We start from the raw sequence: 20960 nt of genomic DNA, 5'->3' as shown, positions 1-20960 counted from the left end.
CCAATTTTGTGTGTGGTAATCCATTGGATACAACATTCATGTTCTCCTTGGGACGTCTTTAAAAGCTCAAGTCCAGGAACACCCAGTTTTAACTTTCAGTCACCTGAAAAATGCAGCTCCCATGCCTTGGTCTCACACATACTTATAGCAAATACCTTTTTAAATGTTGCCTGGGGGAATAGATAATAAAAATACAAATAAGATGAAGTGGCTCTTCAGGGTATGCTTTTTGGGTAATTCCCTGTGGGGTAGCATTGATAGCTGTAGATGTGGCTAATTAGTAGAAGAAACACTGGGTTTTGATTTTTTTTTTTCTTTTTTTTGTTTCTTGTAGGTTCACAGAAAGGGTGAAAATCTTATTGGTCTCACTTTTCCTGCCTCCCAACAGCCCCCCCCAATACTCAGTTTGGGATAAATTGGTCTGAGTAACATTACTTGGTGCTTCCTTTAATCCAAAGAGTTAGCTGCTAAGTTGCAGGGAGCTCTTTAGTTTAAATTTTCATTCTCTGCTCCCATAATTATGGTATTTAAGAATAAGCAGTGAGATTTCAGAAAGTATTTCTGCCTCTATTCCAAGTTTTCCAAATCCACATCCACTTCTAGTTCTCTGGATGACTAAACATGGTGACCGAAGGTTTCTGTCACAGCTGAATTTTCAAACCACTTGATAACAAAGCTGCAGTTTGTTGCTGAATGGATAAACTGGCACAAAGAACACGTATATGTTGATTATCCTGACTCTTCTCTCTTGTCCCTATTCTTTTCCAGATACTTTGCAAGAGAAGGGAATTGATAATGGCTTCAGAACAGGGGGCTAAGAAGCGGCACCACAACCCAGTGGACAGCATATGCAGGAAGATCAAGTCCATCCAGATGATGGACCAAGTCTCTAACCCTACTTTGCAGATCCCAAAGTTTCAGTCCAGGAACTTCGACAGTCCACAGTGCAACGTCAAAAAAAATCTGGAAGAAATCCTGAAAGGCAGGACTTTCAGAAGTCATGACAGTGCCAGTCCAGCTTCAATCAGTCCCGGCAATGACGATGTTTTCTATTCAGACTTGTCCCCTTGTCTTGCACCTGTCTCTGACTCCTCTGATAAAGATGTCACCTTTACAGTCATTAAAAGGAATGAGAGCTCCAGCAACCCCTGGGTGCCAGGATGTCCCATGGAGAACCGTTCTCCATGCTGTTTTGGATCCCAGGAGGCCAATACTCAGAACAGACCGTTTGCTTTATCGAAGGCTGTATCTAAAGATGTGCGTCGTAAACAGACCTACCTCACATCAACTCCAAGTTTCTATGTCTTCAAGTCTGATAAAAAGCCAAACAGTGCTGTGATCCAACCTCCTGTGCCAAAGGCATTTCCTTCGAGTGAAAGAGGTAAAAATCCTGGAAAAAAAACCCAAAACACCTCAAACCTCCCAATTCAAAATCCTAGGCATCTGAACATTCAGCCTACATAGATGACATTTATTTACTATTTAAACTGGTAACAATACATTTTAGTGTCACTTAAATCTAATAAGATCACAAGTAGAGCTGAATAAAGTCTTAAATTTTCTCTAAAAAAATATTAATGTGAATGTAAAAAAGTGAGGAAGTAATAAGTCAAACTTTTTTCCAAATATCCTAATTAATTTTCATGGTTAAGAGATTTGGCTACTAATGTAGACTGCCTTTAGAATAAAAAGATACATGAGTTTGGGTGTTGCTCTTAGTTTGGAGGGTTTGTATTTATTTAATTTTATAGGGATTGTTTCATTAATAAATTAATTTGACTATAATGATTTCCCTACAATATATCTGGAGTGGGAGGGAAGAAAATGCATGTGTAGAACTAGATGCATAAACCTGTTCCCAAAACAGAGGATCGTGGTGTTATTTGTCAGTAAAAGCTCTGTTTTCATTGGGGGAAGAGGAGGAGGGGACTGGTTTTGTTTTAATCATCTGAAAAAATATCAAAATTTAAGATGATGTAATTCAAGCAGTGGTATTTCGTGTGTGATGTTGCTCTAACAAACATAATATTGTAGTTAGAAGCTGTGGTTCATGAAAACAAATAAAGATGGGCAATAACAGACTGGTTTTTCATAGGAGGGAGGCAGAGACTGGAGTTCAAAGCCAACGATGTGAGCTTGATCTCTGAGGAAGACCTACTGACCACAATCTTCTGGGCATGTGACATAGAACATACAGGTTTGCCAGGGGCTTTTCATTGCTCTGTTTTGTTCTCTCGGATTTTCAAGTTTCAGATCCTGTTGTGGCCCCTGAAACACGCCAGTCCCTGCTGTGCTGAGACTCCCTTAGTGAAGTGCCTATGAGTGGCAGATGCAGAATAAATCCATAAATGTTTGTGCCTCTTCTGCACAGTGCCTGACTCCTTCCCTGCTGATCTTTGCAGGATTTTAGTGCAGGGGAAGTAGAGGTCCAACATTCTGCTAGCACATGCCCTTATTGAAAAGGACTGTTTCTTTCTTTTAGCATTTTTCCTGCTAGAAAAGAAGAACTTTCAGGAACTTCAGAGCAAGAGAGAATTCCTTCCAGTTGCACCTAAACATGTCTAAAAGGGGGAGTATCATAGAATATAGTATGGCTTGGGTTGGAAGGGACCTTAAAGATCATCCAGTTCCAACCCTCTGCCATGGGCAGGGACACCTTCCACTGTCCCAGGTTGCTCAGAGCCCCATCCAACCTGGCCTTGAGAGTAAGGAGCAGTAAATAGAGAAAGGAGTAGTCTGGCAGAATAATATAATGGCAGTCACAGGGCTTGATAAGAGACCCGAAAGCAACAGCACAGAAAATGTGTCAACTCTTGTTCCTCTTAAACTGAAGGCCACAAAACTGGTAAACTTGATTCTCACACTTCTGTATTAGAAAAAAAACCTAAACAAACACCCACCACTAATGAAAGAAAAAACCCCGAACAAACACACACACAAACCAAAAAAAAACCCAAACAAACAACCAAAAGCCCTAAACTCTTTTTTTCCAGGTCACAGCACAACTGCAGGGATCAGTCACCTGCCTACAGCTCTTGAGGGCAGTTGGATCCAGTGCACTTCAGTAGCATGGCCTTGTACAGTTTTTTCTATAATGAATCTGGCACTTGACATCTGTTTCTGTTTTAGGAAAAGTGGCAGTTTCCAAGATAGTCGATTATTTGAGGCACACAACTAGTCGGGGATCGGAAGATAGTGGTCTTGAAGAGCTGTGCAATATGCTGGACCCAGATCAGAAGGATGTCTCCATGGACCTGGAAACGTATCGTGCGGTCATGGGAGAGTGGATCGAAGACCGCAAGAGAAAATGGTAATGGCTTTTTAATAAATCTACCTCACAAGTCTCCTGTGAAAACAGGAGAGTATAAAGTTCCTCTGTGGCTTCTGGAAAGAAGATGGTATTGGGACACACTGTCCACAACGTGGGATTTGGCTGAAATTTGATAGGTGTTACAAAGCTGGTAAGGAATCCAATGTCACGCTGATTTTGATACTTCTTTGTTGCAGGGAAGATAGTGCCACTGAGGAATCATCAGCAAGCATGGAAGACCTGGAATTGCAAGCACCTAAAATCATCCCTGAAGGTGCAGACTGTTTTATTCTGTTTCTGTTCAGGGAAAACTCCCCTTTCTTGCTCTATAACCAAAATTCCCACCTCTTTCAGCCAAAAAGACACATGTCCAGATGAATGTTACATCAGGAAGCCTGGAGGCCTTTGGGGGTGATGTGTCTAGAGGAGATATGTAAGTTCATTTAAACAATTCTTTCTCAGAATGTAGTACTCCTGGCTTTGAATGACTAGACAGAAATTCCTGGAACCACTGTTCCCAAGCACTGTGCTGGTAGAGCTTCTAATGCTGACCTCAGTCTGCAGTGGCTCTTGGTGCTGTCACCTTCTTCCTCACAGCTTCTACTCAGATTTGAAAACACACTGATGGATTTTCCTACTGATATCTTGGTGCTTCTCTGTCCATTTGCCTTTTCAATTCCCTGTGGGCAGAGATTTGCCATGTGTTTCCCTGTTTAAACTGATTCCTTCCCTCCACCAAATTCTTAGGTGTGCAACAATAAGAAGACATTACGTCCTCAAAATCTGGTCCTTTGGTTTTGTTTGGGGTTGTTTTTCTTGTGGTAGGGAGTTTGTTGGTTTTTTTTGGTAGTTACACCTGTTAACAAGTGTCAGAAGTTTCACTTGCAGTTTATGCATAGTCTGAAATCCAAGTTCTACTTTCTGATGCTTCCCTGTAATTTCTCAGGATCTCAGAAGGGTAATCCTCATTCAAGTTTTGGTTGAGAGCATAAGTGGGGAATGGCTTAGAAGAAAAGAAAGGATCCAATACAAAAGTATTTGTAGTGACCTAAGAGGTGATTAGTAAAAGCTTAAGACACTCTAAAATAGATATCCAGATGTGGCACTTGTCTGGTGGCATATTTCAGTTGCAGGCAGCATAAAAAAAAGTGCTTAAAACCAAAAGAGTTCTTGGTGTCTATAAAATTGGAGAACTGACCTGAAGATATTCTGCCATCTCCATGCAAAGCAAATGATTGGACAGTGCAGCACTGCAAGTCCTCTGTGGGCTCTCCTCTCCCCTCTGATCAGTGCAGCACAGCATCAGGATTTTTAAAAAGCATAAATTGGATCAAATCACCTTTCTCAATCTTTCCTGGCTTTGTTGCTGGAACAGGGAGACCTCTGACCTGATAAGCTCTGTTGCTGACCTGCAGTACAAAATCAAGAACCTTCAGGAAGAGCACAACAAGGTGAAGCTCTCATTGGAAGCTGCGGATGAGACCAACAACAAGCTGCTGGCAGATAATGAGCGTTTACATCAACAAATTAAAAGGTGGGAGACCCTGAGGGCACCAGGTCTAAGCTGTGATGGCCGTGGGCAGGGCTATGTTCTTCCAAGTGGTCCAGCCTTGCTTTAATGCTTTTCTCCTCCCCAGTGCTCCATGACAGCAATTTTCTTGACTTTCTGTAGTATCTGTGGGGTTTAACCCTCTTGCCTGGTTGTTCTGCCCTGTTCTTCCTTATATGTACACCTCCTTTCATTGATATAATATCAGTCATTCATCTCAGAGCCTGGGTCTTGCATGGTGAGGGTGCACCCAGGCAAAATCTTGGGGTAAAGCAAACTAAAACAAGCAAAACAACAACAACAAAAAGGCTTAATATTACCAAGAGAACAGCTAAACACTGGAAGGCTTCCAATCCTAGATCACATACTCATTGCCAAGCAGAGGGAAAATGAGTGTGTGAGAGCTATTTTGCTACTCCTTTGAGGAACTGAGGTGAGTTGTCTCCCTTGTTTAGTATTTCTGTAGCCTGGGGACATAGCAGTGGCACGAGTACAAGCCTTTTCCATAGCGCTTCTCTGACCTAATTAATTAAAATACGATAGTTTGGTCGGCTGCCAAACCATTCCCAGTACTTTCTAGGGAGATTAAGGCAAGAATCTTGCAGGGTTGCTGGCATGGGACACATGCCCTGATGGTGGACCACCTGCTCTGGGATGCTCTGCATGATACAGCCAGCCTGGAAAAGGGCTGTATAAATATACATGGTTTTGGGGTATAAAAAAATGATGCAGAGCCTATCCTGGAAAAGTTGACTGAAATGGTTCTTGCAGCTGCTAACTATGAAGTATTAATACTTGTAGGATTAATAACTCATCATAAGGATGAGTTTATGTGCTCAGGTAGCACGATATATTCAACTGTAACAAGCTAAATTGTTAGCGTGCCTTTGTCTACATTCACCTGTTTTGGATGCTGTGTTTGCCTTGGGTTTCATCCCTTGCTGGGATGCAGAAGGAGGTGATAAACTGTGGGTGAGTCCATGAACTTGCTGGACAAAAAGGCTTAGACTTGGTAGTTGCTGACCTGTTAAGTGTCTGCGCCAAAAAATAAGTTTCTGGAGGCTTCTGAAAATACTGTATTTCAAGCCTATCTAATGTCCAACATTAACTGGCTGAATTTCTCTGGATTTACCTCCCCCTGTGCAGCATCCAGCACTATGTGTTGAAAGCCAAATCACTGGAAGAAGAACTGGAAGAAGTAAGGAACAATCTGAACCTGTCAGAAGAGAAGAGAGAGCAGGCTCTCTGGCAGAACAAACAACTAGTAGGTGCTCTTATTTCCTGGCTTACCTTGTCCAGCACCTCACACCTTGCTGTGACAGTGGCATGTCCCCTCAGGCTGTTAAAATCAGCACAATGGCTTTTCTCTGTGCCAGTGGGTGCAGAGGCCTTTTAAGGGTGTTTGAAATGTGATTTATTAGCGTTTATGGACATTTCTTTACACTTTTTTCAGTTACAATGAAGAAAATTATTAAAAGGACCTGTCTTACATACAATTATGCTTAAAGGCAGCAACTCTTTTGCTACCATCACTGAGCAACTTCTGTTTTGCAGTTCTTGAATCAGCAGGGACAGGAGACTCAGTTCAGGTGTCCAAAAAAAAAAGAGGAATTTTCCAAAGCACCCCTAGGTTATTGTCAATGTCCATAGGGACTGGAAAATATGACAAGTGTTCCATGCCCAGCAGGAACGTGAGGATTTTTGGGGTTATCCTGCTGTAGTGTGTATATATGTTTTGGTTTTGCTTTAATTTGAGATTTCATGCATAATTTACCTTGTGAGAAAGAGGTGTGGAGTGGGAGAGAAAGATATTACTGGAATTTTGTAGTTGTGCAAAGGGGTGAAACAGCACAGCTTCATCTTGGGCTCTGGATGTGTTTGTGGTCAGCTGCTTTTTGTCTTAGTTTGGCTTTGACTGTTGAACTTGACACAACTCTTGTTTTTCTCTTTTTCTGTTATTGTCTTGTTGTTTTTTTGGTTGTTTTCTTTTTGTTGTTGTTGTTTTGTTTTGTTTTTTGTTGTTTTTTTTTTTTTTAAATAAACCTGATCAGGAAAAAGAGAATCAGTCTCTCAACATCCAAGTTACTTCTCTCCAGGAAGAGGTAAAAAAATAAATCATGGTTTTACATGGTCTTGCCTGGCTAAAAGTTTGCCATTAAGAAATAAAATGTTTAAAGCCTGGCATGCTAAGTAGGTTATAAAAATATCCAACGTTTTACAAGAATGACTTGTCATAAAACCTCATATCTTGAAGTTGCACCGTGCTTCAGATTTTCCATTTTATGGGTAAGTAAGGATATAAGGTTAGGGAAACATGGGGGTGGGGAGAAGCAGCTTTCCCCAGTTCCCTTTTTTTTCAAAGCTTTATAGGCAATTCCATATATTTCTAGTTAATGCAGTTAAATACATTGAAACAATCTCTATCCAGAACCTTCTAATTTCATATTCACTTCTGTTTCCCTCCTTTAAGCCCTGTATGGAGCTGTAACATCAAAAATATACAGTGGCTGGGGGTCTCCATTCACAGATGGATCCATTGACACTGGCCAAGGACCTACAGGAGACTTGTAGGGAATATGCTGCTAATGGAGCTGCATCTTTAGGCTTGGATTTTGTCCGTTTTTCAGAGGAGAGCTGTTCATTCTTACTTTATTTACTTCAATAAAGCAAATATTTTATAAACCAGTTTAAACTGTTTTAACACCTGCTCACAGCCTGTATTTCAGACTATTCAGCATGAAACATAGAGGTTAAATACTGCATAATAATGAAAAGCACCTCCAGATTAATCTTTCTGAAAAGCTCCTAAGTCCAAATAGCTGTTAAACAGCATCTTTCCAAAAATAGTTGCTGCAGGCCTGAAAGTTTTTCTTTAGTTTTTCTAGGCCTGCTAATGCTTATAAATACCATTTTGGGGTTTTCTCTTTCACCTGTGCTCTGGAGAAATAGGGGAAAAGGATCAGGGGCAGTTTTGGTGGGGCAAGCACATACAATGTATGTGTATAAATGCTGGTGGTGCCTGAGAGTAGGCAGCAGCTTGGGGGTGGAGATGTCATTTTTTTGCCTGGATTCTTCAAGGAGAAGCTGTCAATCCATTCAGCTGTGCCTAAACACTCTGCATCTTGCTTAGAATATTAGGAGTAGCATGGACACTGACGGACTACAAAAGAAGATTTTGGAGCTGTCTAAAAATGCAGCAGAACTTCAAGTAAGCATTTCAACTCTAAGAGGAATAAAAAGACATGAAATAGTTTACTTGGGTCTGGTTGAGGGGGATATTTCTACTTCTGGAAGGCAGACAGCCCTGAAGCTGTCTATATTAAGGGACTGTAGTGCAATCATAGCTTGGACAGTGTGACAGCTTTGACTGAGAAAGTTGCTGTCTGGAGGCCAAAAACTGTTTAATTTGTTCCTCTAAGTTAAACTTTTAGGAAACCTTTCCCCCACTATTTGAGGCAATTTATTAGTCATGCTTTGGGTGATGTTGCTAGAAGTCTTGGTCAGGAGAGATGAGGAGAAACAAAGGTGGCTGTGAAAGCTGAGAACACTTTCACTCTTCACTGGGTACAAGATTTGTGCTTTCAGAAACATCACACAAAGTATTCCAAGAATAATTTGATGTTTCTAAGCTATGAAGGTTGATAGCCTTTTTCCCTTCCAAGAAGGAAATAGGAAGAGAGTTGTGTTGTAAACCATGCTGATGACTGGAATTACTTCTGATCTTTTCATTCTTTAGATCCAAGTAAATCTCTGTGAGAGCACTGTGGTGAATAAAGAGGCAAGCTTGATCAAGGTTCGTACCTTTTACTTTGTTACTGTCTTGACTGAAAATCACAGAATCCCAGAACGGTTTGAGTTGGAAGGACCTGGAAGATCATCTCATTCCAACCCCCTGCCGTGGACAGGGAACATTCCACTAGGCCAGGTTGCTGTTCTGTGCTGACCATGGGATGATCTGTAAAAAGGCAAGGCAATAGTATTCACTGTGGCACTTTTATTTCTACTCTTCTCACACTGCAGAACCTGATCCTATAAATGGCTTCAAAGTAGGCGAGCTTTGCTTTAGGACCTGGTTATGAGCCAGCATAATTAAAGGTTTCAGCATTTTGCTTTTATTAAAAAAAAAAAAAGAAAAAGGCAAAAAAATAATCACAACCTATTTAAACAAACTTGCAAACTTCAGAAAAAAAGGTACAGAAACTTCTAAAGGCTGCTTCCTTCAACAGTTGCTGAAAGAACGTACCTGCAGAAGATCCTTTCCTTCATGTCTCTTACTGAAACTGAATTTTTGTGTCAAACTAGAAATGATGACTTGGAGCCCAGTGTAAAAGCAAATTTGTCCTTTCATTACTAAGGTGTAACTCTCTAGGCTTTGCTGAAGAGTGAGCATTTCTGAGGTCTTTAAATTTGTATTTTGCATTGGGAAAAAAAAAAGACATAAGACTACACAAAGGTGTTGGCATTCTTTGGATTAATGAATTATGCAAATTGCCTTCTAGGCCAAGGTAGTTTCTATTTAGCAGAACATGTTTTAAATCACCTGATAAAATTTCTAAGTCCTATCTGCAGAAGTGAGTGCAGCTGAATTCAAATAGTAAAAAAGTGATGCAGCTGATAATGTTGTAGTTGAGTGTTTTAATAATTTTTGTTTGGTTGATTATTTATTTCCCCCCCCAGAAGTAGCTTGAGGGCAAAAATTTAATAAATTCTTTTTTAAAAAGTAGCTTTCTCTTTCTCCTCCTTGAACGATTCAGAGCTTTTGTGAGCTCTGTAGTATCATTTTATTTTAGGAAGTCTCTCTTAGTCTATTGACTAAATGGGAATTTTGAAAGTAGACTGCCAGATTGCATGTTGATGAATATGACTGTTTTGTATAATTTTGAAGAAACTGGTGTGGAAAACTGACTTTGCTTGTTATCATTATGATCTGTGGGATAAGGGTTTACCTGTAAGCAAAAAAAAAATCCTTCTCATGGCCCTCTATCTGAGGGTAGATTGGATAGGATTGATGGTCATTAAAAATTATTGTGGCAACCTTTCTCTTCCAGGCCTGTAAAAGGATGTGAAGATAGAAAAACACTTTTTTCCTGTTTTTTTTTTTAATGTTAATAACACTTTAGCACTTTCATCACTTTTCTCTGCCAAGACTGAAGGCCTGATTCTATAAGGTGATGTTCAATCTACAGAGTGCTACACTCATGAGAAATAATGAGAGTTAACTCAGAACATTGCAACTTGTTTTAAAAGTCAGCTGGGATTTAAACTCGTGCCAGGTATAATCTAGTCCTTGTTTTCAGCTAAAACTAGGGTGCTTCTGTCTAAGTTTAATCTGCTGATGCTGAAACTAGGTGAGGAATAAATTAAAGTACAGCACCTGGAAAGAGTGTTTGTCTCAATTTCAGAAGTTAGGTAGAAAAGGTCATCTGAGTGCTTTCTGTTAGTTAATATGCTAAGTATTCTGTTAATATGACTGTATTTTCCTAAATGTGCAACTATTTTTGTGTTATATAATTAGGTTGCTGCTCAAACCTAAATCATACAGATTACTACTGGGATGTAGAATTGAATATAGTAGTTTTTATTTTGGTTCTTTTTCTCTCTGATCTCTGCAGAAGGAGCAGGACATCCAGGAACTGAAGTTAAACATTGTGGAGTGTTCCTCAATAATAGAGGTATGGAACTGGGTTTAGTTTTTGCCTGTGTGAGGGGAAAGCTTGGATATCCTGTGTTTATTCTGCCTGGCAAACTGACCCTCTAACCAAATCTTATTTGGTGTGTTTTAGACATTGAGGGCAGAAAAAAATAAGCTACTGGAGAACATGCAACACATGCAGCAAGAGCTGATCTCGTGAGTATTGTGAACAAGCCCCAGGAAATGCAATCTGTCAAAAGTCAGGAAGGACTGATACGTAGTTTTCTCCTTCTTTCTTTAGAAATGGGTTGTGTTTCCCCTTGCTGTGCAAATACAACAGTAGCATTCCTGAAGGGATGAATTCGCTGCACTGTGAGCTGGAACTTGCCCAGTCTTCAGAGGTATGAATTAAGGCTTTAATGAATCCCTTCCCAGTTGTCTTGCATCAGCAGAGGCAGAACAAAGCTCATTCCCTGCGGATGATTGAGATAACCTTGGAATTTGAAGCCGTTAATCCCAGCACGCAGGCAGAGAATGTGAAGGTTACAATATTGTCCCGAGAGCGCTGGAGAAAGTCCAAAGGAAAGCAAACAAAACACTTGTAGATCTAAGGAAGTAAATCTGGAAGGGCAGAAGAACAGGCTGATAGGAGAAGAAAAAAGTATTCAAATACATTTAGATACATTTAATATCAGTATTGCTCAGTTGAGCCAGTTGGTTTGAAGTTGCAGGGTACCCAGAAGGTGGTTTAGTGACTTTTGGGAGCTCTGTTTTTGATCAGGCACTCTTGACAAAACACTGGAAATTTGGTCTTTAACTTACTGTTTTTGTGGCTCTCCAATGGAGAACTACTGGAAAAAAACAAATTCTATGTACCTTATTGTGGAGGGCAGAATGGAAGCTTTGGACAAGGTTTACCAGGGACACCCTCCTGTTGAGTCATGAGGTGCAGAAAGGACTCCCTTGCTTTCCAAATTCTTTCTCAAAGAGGAGGCTGGATCCAGGTGCAGTTGGATCCAATCCTGCTCCCAGACTTGACCAACACTTTATGTCCAAAAGTTTGTACGGCTGTAATTGAGCCTTTCCACAACTCTGCTCCATGGGATTAAGGATAGCAAGCCAAATATATTTAAATGAATAAAATAAATTATTTATTGGAATTGACAGTAATGATTGGACCAAAGGACTTTAATCAGAATTACCTACTACAGTATGACTAGTTATAACTACTTGTACAGTGCATTTGTTATTAAATCAAAAATTTCAAAGCCAGCTTAATAATTATTAAGGAGAGATTGTTGTCAGCTGATAGCAAATATATGCTCTTGAGTAATTTTTCTTGTGAGACTTCACTATGCAGCTGCGTATTTTCGTACAGGGTGAGTTTGCAAACAACAGCAAAAAAAGAATCTAATAATGGACTAAAACTACAGGCCCAGGAAGGAGAGTTGTGCTTGGCTAGGCAGCATTGTTTCAAAAGTTAAGGTATTGTCCCATATTGCAGCTCCCCAGGGCCACAGTGAGTCAGTGTTTGCCTCTCTAGTGCTGTGATGAGACACAATTCCACCTGTAAAGCAAGTAAGGGCTCTGCTTATTCATCACTTGGTAGAGCCTCTTCTGAATAACGATAACTAATTATTGACTTCCTCTTGCCTACCCTGACATGAATATTTACACTGGATCACTCAGCAGCTTGGCTGGCTGGCTTTTTTAAATTATTATTTTTTTTTAAATTCCCCATGACACGATTGTTTTGAAAAGCTTTTACAAGCTTCAAGTTTTGGTAGCTCTGACCTTCTGGTAAATACGGCGCAGGAAATACTTCAGGAAAGTCTAAATGTCACTGATACTGGTTTGCAATAAGGAGATGTCAAAATAAACTAGCTGGCTCTTCCATCTCTTCCAAGATTATCAAGACTGAACGGATGACCCTGGATGAAACGCTGGACCGTGAAGTGCTGCTTTTACTTCAGGGGCCTGAATATGGAGGAGAAAAATTTAAGACTGTCATGCAAAACCTGGTCAGTGGCAGAGTTTATGTGAATAAGGATGTGGTCTTCTCTCAACCTTTTAATTAGGAGCTCTCCAAACATTGATAATCAGATTGTGTTTACACCTTTTCAGAAAATAAGAATAGTTGCTTCAAGGGTGTTGAGGGGGGCATAGTTGGTACCTACTCTAACACTGGAACTTGTAAGCTGGGTAAGTTTGGGCAGCATTAAAATGCCAGGGTTTGGGGAATTTGGTTTAGAGTGGTGGTTGTTGTTTTAGGTTTGATTTTCTTTTTTAGCAAGAGGAAGCCTCTGAAGTGCAGGAGCTTGTCATGGCTTCATTGCAGTGGGTAGAAGATCCTGATGGGGACATGCAACAAACCTGGGAAAGAAAACTTTTGGTAAGTAACTGTTTCTCTGAAGATATTTAGTGAATTAGTAGGGCTGTGCAAAAACTGCAGGTAGGTATCTTATTGCTGCATATTCTGTATATTAATTACTTGAGATCATGTCCTAGTTGGAGGTGGCTGTATGGAGAGAAAGAGCATCTGTTACCTTTGGTTTTGAGGAGGAGAGGGGTGATTGCTCTTCACTTACACACCGTGCTCTTCCTGTCTTGTCTTGTGCAAGAGCTGCCTTTGTTAAAACCATGCTTTAGGGAAAGGGCAGGTGAAGCCAGTCAGTTTGGAGAGGAAAATGAGGTCAGATGGCCATGTGAGATCTTTTCTGCCCACTGCATGTTTCTCTGTGCCTCAAACCCATTTTCCCCTGTGCTCTGAACTTGACTGTGGTTCTGGATGGTACAAGAAGAGGGGGGATGTAGCATTTATAACCAGATTTCCAAACCAAAACCTTCATAGGGTTTACTTTGTTTTGAAAGGCGAAGAGTTCTGCTTTTGCTGGACATGCTCCACAGGAAAAGTTTCAACAAAACCATGTTTTACAACTTAATCTTGCATAATGTGTTTCTCCTACCCCTTGTACCTCTTGTGAGGCTTGCAAGTGAAGACTTTTGCTCAAGCTAACCGGCAAAAATATCTTCCCCATGTGGTAGCAGGTGCCTGTGGCGTCGACTAAACTCTGTTGCTCTTGTTCTCTCCTCCCCTCCTCTCCCCTGTGACAGCACAGCTTCTGAAATTTTTATTTTATTGGATGTAGCTTTTTCTCCAACCCTCTCCTTCATTCTAATCTGTTGTAAGGAACACTGCTACAGAAAACTCTGTGTATTAATGCTGTCTTTCAGCTCCTTAATAGAACCAAAACCCCTCAATTCATCTCACTTGGGTAACAGCAGGTAGCACCATGGTACGTGCTGCTTGAAGTTAGTTCTTTAAGCAGAAAACTACCCTCCTTTCCCTCTAGTGCTGTAGAGTGTTGTAGCTGGTCCTCTCCAGGTTTTTTTTTTAAATTTTTCTTTCTTTTTTAAGTAAATCCTGAAAATTTTCTCTTAGAGGAAGCACAAGCATCCAGGTCTCTTCACTCTGATGGGACTTTAGGTAGACTCTAGGAAGCTGCTGGCTCGTGAATTGCTGTGGCTTTTTGATCTTGATTGAAAACTTTCTCCTTCAAAGCTGTCAGAGCTGAAAAATGCTTTTTAAAATTACATTGGGATCGTATTCCTGTTAAACATGTGAAGCTAAAAACTTTAGGTGTGGGGGTTGGAGTTGATCATGGCAAATAAATCCTATTCTGGCCCTTAGAGAGCAACGCATTTGGGAAATTAAGCTAGCAGAGGGTTAAGGAGGAACAAGGTGCTTTAAAATTAAAAGGTCCAGTCCTTCAGGGTCCCATGGGAATGGGAAGTGACTCCATGTCAAACATATTGTCTTCCTCCACCTAGAACAAGCCAGATATGTGGGAAATTTGGTGTATGGAGCTGAACAAAGGTAGGTCCAAAAAAAACAGAGGTTCACAGTAACTTCTTCCAGCCTTAGAAAAAGCTTTTGTTGACAAATTAATTAAATCTTGAACCATGGACCATCACTTGAAGCCTAAACACTTCCCCACTATTCCCTGTGAAATATATTATGGACACGTTTTGCTGGAGTTTAGTGTTTTCAAGTATATTTTAAAGGTTATTATACATAAAGTAGATTTTAAGTGTGCTTCTGCTTTTGTGCATATATACATATATTTAAGTGTATATATAGATAGTGACAGCAAAATCTTCTTCACCCTTCTCCTACTGGAAGATAAGAGTGGCACATGTGCCCTGATAAGCCTTCTGTGTCAAAACCACATCATTTCTAAGAGTAAGTGCTGCATGCCTTGGCTGAGAAACTGATCTTCAGGATGTGGGCACTTGCACATGGTTCACATCCCATGTCATCCCAGAAAACTTATCAGCAAAAACTGCTCAGGCTGGTTTTTGTTGGTTTTTTTTTCTAGCATGCTTGATGTGCTGTGGGGTTTTTTTCTATGAAGCTCACGAACAACATCTGACTCTAACTTGCAAGTAGATAAGGTGGCCCGTGCTTGTAGGATTGATGTTTTCCCCTTAGAATTGATATGAAATCCCAGAAATATAAACCTCATTCTTTCCTGACCTCTGTTTGACTCTCATTAGGCATTCTGTAAAACCTGAGGATGCTATTTCATGTGTTCAGTTGAGCAAGGTCAGAGGAAGAAGAGTCCAGTGCTCTTTCTCACTACTTTATGCTGCAAGTCACTGTTCAGAGAAATAGAGGATGCAATGCTACCTAGAACTTAATTTTTCCCATTTTCTTCCTACAGACCAGAGGTAAAACTGAAAGCCTTTGTCAGTCACAGGGGTCATCCCTTGGGCAGATCATCTGCTAGGCACATATGACAAACTGAAACAGGGATTTATTGGGGTATTTTATTTATTTTGCTGTCATAACAAGCCCAAATTGGTAACAGTGGACTTAGTTGTGCTTTGAGGAAAGGATCACAGAAGTCTAAATTATCAGTTTTAGGGCTTCCTGCAAGATGGTCATTATTAAAACTTCCTCTTATGAAACATGGCAGGTTTGTTGCTGTATCTGGGCCACTTGTGGTAGAATTTTTTCTTTACTGCTGAATAGCGTTGGATGTAGGTGAAGATACTGAGTGGTGGAGCAGGGAAATCAATTCTCATTGTGTAAATTGAGACTCTGGTTGACTCTGTCTCTCTTCCTCCTCCTACCACATGGCAACTCGGTCTCAAAATCCCACAGGTTCTCAAGCAAGAACTAAAAGAAAAAATACATATTTGGATCCAGAAACTTCAGCTCTTGGAAAAATGCAAGGAGACCTTGGACAAGGATTTTGTTCGAATGGCAGGAAACCTGAGGAGAACCAGGACAGAACAACTCCACCTAAGGAAAGAGCTCTCTGCTAGGTACCCTTTCAAAGCCTGCGTGTCTTTCCTGGGGGGAGCTTCGGAGCTGGTTCTTATTTTGTTTTGGGTTGGTTTGTTTGTTTTTTGTTTGTTTGGGTTTTTTGTTTTGACTTGTTCAGTGTGGTTTTTTTTTCTTGTGAAACAAAGTTTACTGAATTTTCAAGACTTTTTTTTTTCCCACAGAGGAAATTAACTTGTTTTGCAGAGTGGATTTGGTTTTAGCATAACGTTTACACTATGTGGGGTTTATGTATGAACTGACATATGGTCTTGGAGATGTCTTTGAAAACACCAGGGAGACCACAGACTGAGGAGTTAAAGCAAGAGGGCCCTGCCTATCTAGCAGGTGCAACCATTAAATAAACTGCTGGGTTTGTGTGAAGTAGAAGATCTGTAAAATATATGCCCTGCAGGTATTATTGCTTTGGGATACAATTGCTGGGCCCAGGCAATGTGATGTCTCAGTTTCCCAAAGCTTTGGTTCCTTATGTCATTAAACATGAAAATGAAACTTTAAGTTTATGGGCACAAGGTTCCTGCTATGATTTTTGATGTTATAAAGAGAATCACAGAATGGCTTGGGTTGGAAGGGACCTTAAAGCTCATCCTGCCATGGGCAGGGACACCTTCCACTCTCCCAGGTTGCTCCAAGCAATGTCCAACCTGCACTTGGACACTCCCAGGGATGGGGCAGCCACAGCTTCCCTGGGCAACCTGTGCCAGGGCCTCACCATCCTCAGCAAAGGGTTTCTTCCCAATATCCAATCTAAACCTACTCTCTGTCAGTTTGAGCAGCAAATGACAGCAGGTGCAAACCTCTGTCTGCTCTCTCCTTTCCTCAGACATTCTGGAAAATAGATAGATCAGTTCTTCCTGGCAGAAACCAGACTGAATTTTGTTGCCTCTGTGGAAGCCAGGCTGGTTCATAGTGTCAGCTTCTGCTATCCTATACTAAATGTAAATTTTTGCCTGCATGCCTTTGCCTGGGTTTGGGGTGTTTTTTTTGGCAGCCCCACGAGCTGATGTGAAGCAGTTGTGCCACACTCTTGCCTGACTTACCTTCCACTGAACATTGTCAATGTGGGCCTCCCACATGCTCTCCCTTCAGTTGGAAAAGAGCTGATAAAAATACTGGTGCCTTGGTTTCTTAAAGCTGTGCCTCTCTGTATTCAAAATTTTTGTGGGAGTAGCGACAGGAAGAAAAGTGAAGGTGAGTTAGAGAAGAAATGGGCAAAGGTTTTCTGCAGTGATCAAAAATAGATGTTTCTTTGAAAGCCATTGGCTTAAGCAGTGGTTCTGATGGCATTTGTCTGCTGTCAAGAGAAATGCCCTCTCAAACACTGGGAAATGAGTCTGATGAAGCTCTGTATCTGCATTAATAGCTCCAGGGTATCTAACTTATATCCAATCCTTTTTTCTCCCAAAGCATGAGAAAACACATTCTTTTGATCGAATTGCAAAAGTTTCCCTCACTAATCTCTTGCTGTTTGAGTCCTCTTGCTGTTTCACAAGCTTCCATTATGGTACCCAGCTGTCTGGGACTGCTTCAGCTGGAGAAACACCAGGGAAAAACCTCCGTCCCCTTCCTGCTATAGAAAAACTCTGTCAGCCTGGGTTGAATTGGTGTGTTCAGCTGGAGCAGAGGAGGCTGAGGGGAGACCCCATTGCAGTTACAACTTCCTGGGCAGGGGCACAGGAGGGGCAGGGACTGAGCTCTGCTCTGGGGGGACCAGGGACAGCACCCAGGGAATGGCTGGAGCTGTGTCAGGGCAGGGTCAGGTTGGATCTCAGGGAAAGGTTCTTCCCCCAGAGGGTGGTTGGGCACTGACCAGGCTCCCCAGGGCAGTGGGCACAGCCCCAAGGCTGCCAGAGCTCCAGGAGGGTTTGGATGATCCTCTGGGGTACAGGGGGTGACTCTGGGGGATGGTCCTGTGCAGGGTTGAGGGTTGGACTGGATGGTCCTTGTGGGTCCCTTCCAACTCAGGATATTCTGTGAATTGTGTTCAGCAAGGACTGAGTCCCTGGTACTGGGAGTGTCTGGAGGATGTCACAGCTGACTGTAGTTCTCCATGCATGTCTCAACAGCCAGGCTGTGTCATCTCCTGGGCATGACCTCCCCAAAATGTCAGTAATGGGTTGTGGTTTGTGCTCTCACCCCGCAGGCAACACGAGCTAGAAACTGTCAAACAGCTACAAGAGGAAACTGCTGGCCAGGCAGAAGCCCTTGGTTTAGAGCTTCAGGAAGCTCTGAAGCAGCTCAAGGATGCCAGCAGACATGTAAGGGACAGTCCAGTTCCTTCTGAGCAGGAAAGAGGCAGATGCCAAAGGCCACGCACGATGTGCGGCTGCCCTTGGGAAAGGAAATCGCGTGTTCGGGATGGTGTGCCTCGCTGCAAAAGTGGAACCAGCAGAGGAAGTAAAATTTGAGGGGGTGGTGACAACAGTTTGCTGATGAAAGAGGCAGCATTGCATATTTGTGGTGGCTTAAAAAAAAAAAAAGAGAAAAGAGAAAAAAAAGCCCAAAAATAGCTTCCATACACAGTCCACCCCAACGTAAAAATGCAGAAGTTCAGAGGGAGCTTTATCACTTCCTGAGAAAGAACAGATGCAGTTTGGTTTCATTTACATGAACTGTAGAGGCTCCTTGTCTTAGCCAGGCAGCTTTTTTTTTAATTTTTTTTTTTTAATTTTTTTTTATTCCTTTCTTTTTTTCCCTTAAATATTGTTTTGTGCTTAGGCGGAGGATCAAGTTGAAGCGTTTCACTCCGCTCGTGAGGAAGCAGCATCCTTGAAGAGCAAGTTGGAGGAAGCCATTTCTGAGCAGCAAAGGCTCAGGGATGTGAGTGCAGCTTTAACAAGCACTTGCCAGTTGCTTCAGGAAAAGGTGGAACACCAGAGAAGTGAGTAACTACTGGCAGTGTGCCAGCATATTCACTCTTGCATGGGCAGATAGTTTATGGGTTAGTTATAGCAAGGGAGGGTAGGACTGATCTGCAGGTAGAATGCTCTGTAGAGCCTTTTTTTTTTTTTCTCCTTTCTTTCTACTTTTCCTCTAAGAGATCTGCCACCGTGGCACCTGGGTTGAAAAGCAGGTGGGATCCCAAGGAGTGGGTGTTTGGGCTCGACCAAAGATTCAGAACCTCCGATGAGGAAGGATTAGTAACTCCACGGGTGCTCCTTTACCAGAGGTGCTGTTCCCACACCTGAACAGCCCACCTTATTCCTGACAAAGTCATCCCTCTTTCTCAAGCTTCCTGGACCAAACAAACCCGATTTTTTTATTTTTTTTTTGCATTCTGCTTGCTGCTTGTAATTGCTCTGTGTTTTTGAATAACTGTTATGATATTAGACTGCTCTCTTCAGTGGAAAGCAATTGTGTCACTGTGCTGTACATGTGCAACTTCTGCCACAGAATCATGGAAACTTCATGCTGCCTCTTACTCCCTAACCTCAAAAACTTAGATGACTAAATAATGCAGTGGCTGCTTCTTCCCAAATTGTGGAGTGTGATAACTTGCTTATAGAAGGAGAATCTGACTGACTTATCCCACTGAATGTTTGGCCTCAGGCATGAATTTCCCAAGGCAATGTTGCTGATGCTCAGCACACGTGTGCGTTGTAAACAACTCCATGTGAAACCACAGTTTGTCTTGTAGGAAACAACATTTTTGTTGGAAAAACTACCCTTTTGCTTAGCTCTGAGGCACAACTGTTATGCACTGATATGGCAGGAACAGCTCCAGACTGTGCTCACCCACTTGTGATCAGTAATTTTGGCACTGTTCACGTGTGTGTGCTCATGTTCCTTTCATGCTTGCTGCTTCCTTCAAACTGTGAAGTTGATTTTTTTTTCCCCTTAACAAGAGGCATAATAATGGAAATAGTGTGTCATTTTCCTGCTCTGAATTGACAAAGCTCTTCTGCAGAGTGAGCTAGAGTAAGTGAAGAGAGAGACAACCCCAGACATGTGGACTGGTGCCACTGTGACTCTAAAAAAAAAAAAAAAAAAAAAACAAACCAAAAAAAACTTAAAAATTCCCACCACCCTGAAAATGGCTGAGATTTTGGCTTTAAATTGCTCCAGTTAGAGATCTCTGCAAACTTTCTCTAGATTTAATATGTTAAACCTGTAGATTTAATAGAATTAAAGTGGCAGATGTGTAGAGAAGTTGCAAAGTGTTAAAAAGAACAGGGCTGAGAAACAATGCTGGCACTGGGGGAAGAATAAAAATGTTTTATATTGGCAGAAAGCCACACAGGTCTTGTTCCTCTTCTGACTGAAGGGCTGGGCTGTGGTTTCTTCCCCACCTACCCACTCCATTCCCCTACTTCCTCCCACCTGTGTGCTGAGAGGTGAGAAATTAAGGAACCTGTTGGCTAAGGAAGCTGGTACTCAACCTCAGTCAGCCTAGCACTGCTCCTTTTACGTTTCAGGTGTCTAATTGTGCCTTGCCCCTAATTGCTCCAGCCCTCATCCAGTGAAATGCTGCCCAGGCTGCCGATGAGAGCTCCTTTCAGTGCTTGGGCACTGAGGTCACAGTGCTAATAAAATCCCCTTTCACCCTCCATATTAACTGTGGTATAAAAGATATGATAGAATTAAGGTAGAACTCACTAGAGGCGGGTCTTGGCATTACCAAACTTGAACAAAGAATGCTTCTAAATATAACATAAAGCCCATCAACTTTAAAACTTCTCTACAGGACAACAAATGCTTCTCTTGCAATAATTAATCTGTTTCCACAGGGAACTTTGGCATCACAATGTTAATAATGCTGGGAAGCATAGCCCCCACCCTCTGTATAGCAAGGGGAAATGTAACCACGGGGAAGACAGAGTCCAGTGTTTTTTCTCTTTCCTGTGGAAAAACTGTTGTAGGCATAACTAGACCAATGCAAATTACAGTGAGTTCTGATGGGCAGTAGTCAGGTTTAAAGGTGCTATAACATCTATAACATCCAGCTCCTTGTTACGAAGCTGTAAGGAACCCTGATAGGTTTGTAAATGTCTCCTCATAGCAACTGCTAATGCACTGAGATGGGAACTGCTTCAGAGGAGACTCTGCGAGTTGGTGTGTCAGGTATGACCTTGTTTGGTGGGAGAAGAAGAGGCAGGTTTGCCCAGGAGGTGCTCTGGTG

At 41.7% G+C, this 20960-nt stretch overlaps 1 protein-coding gene across 1 annotated transcript in view; it reads left to right on the top strand.

The window, feature by feature from the left end:
• Nucleotides 1–795: 795 nt before the first annotated feature.
• The window catches only part of LRMP (lymphoid restricted membrane protein), a 37150-nt gene continuing 16985 nt past the window's right edge, over nt 796–20960 (top strand). The window contains exons 1-19 of the mRNA XM_027693620.1: nt 796–1381; nt 2096–2197; nt 3130–3310; nt 3508–3584; nt 3665–3743; nt 4686–4844; nt 6006–6123; nt 6911–6961; nt 7990–8067; nt 8596–8652; nt 10472–10531; nt 10643–10707; nt 10793–10892; nt 12399–12530; nt 12782–12883; nt 15659–15822; nt 17985–18099; nt 18560–18722; nt 20841–20902. Of these exons, the coding sequence (XP_027549421.1) occupies nt 796–1381; nt 2096–2197; nt 3130–3310; nt 3508–3584; nt 3665–3743; nt 4686–4844; nt 6006–6123; nt 6911–6961; nt 7990–8067; nt 8596–8652; nt 10472–10531; nt 10643–10707; nt 10793–10892; nt 12399–12530; nt 12782–12883; nt 15659–15822; nt 17985–18099; nt 18560–18722; nt 20841–20902 (2451 nt within the window). The remainder of the gene's footprint in view (nt 1382–2095; nt 2198–3129; nt 3311–3507; nt 3585–3664; nt 3744–4685; nt 4845–6005; nt 6124–6910; nt 6962–7989; nt 8068–8595; nt 8653–10471; nt 10532–10642; nt 10708–10792; nt 10893–12398; nt 12531–12781; nt 12884–15658; nt 15823–17984; nt 18100–18559; nt 18723–20840; nt 20903–20960) is intronic.

This window comes from Neopelma chrysocephalum, unplaced genomic scaffold, assembly GCF_003984885.1.
Source record: "Neopelma chrysocephalum unplaced genomic scaffold, ASM398488v2 Primary Assembly neopelma1_92, whole genome shotgun sequence".
Taxonomy (NCBI): domain Eukaryota; kingdom Metazoa; phylum Chordata; class Aves; order Passeriformes; family Pipridae; genus Neopelma; species Neopelma chrysocephalum.
Note: the sequence above shows the minus strand (reverse complement) of the source record. Positions and strands in the feature narration are given on the sequence as shown.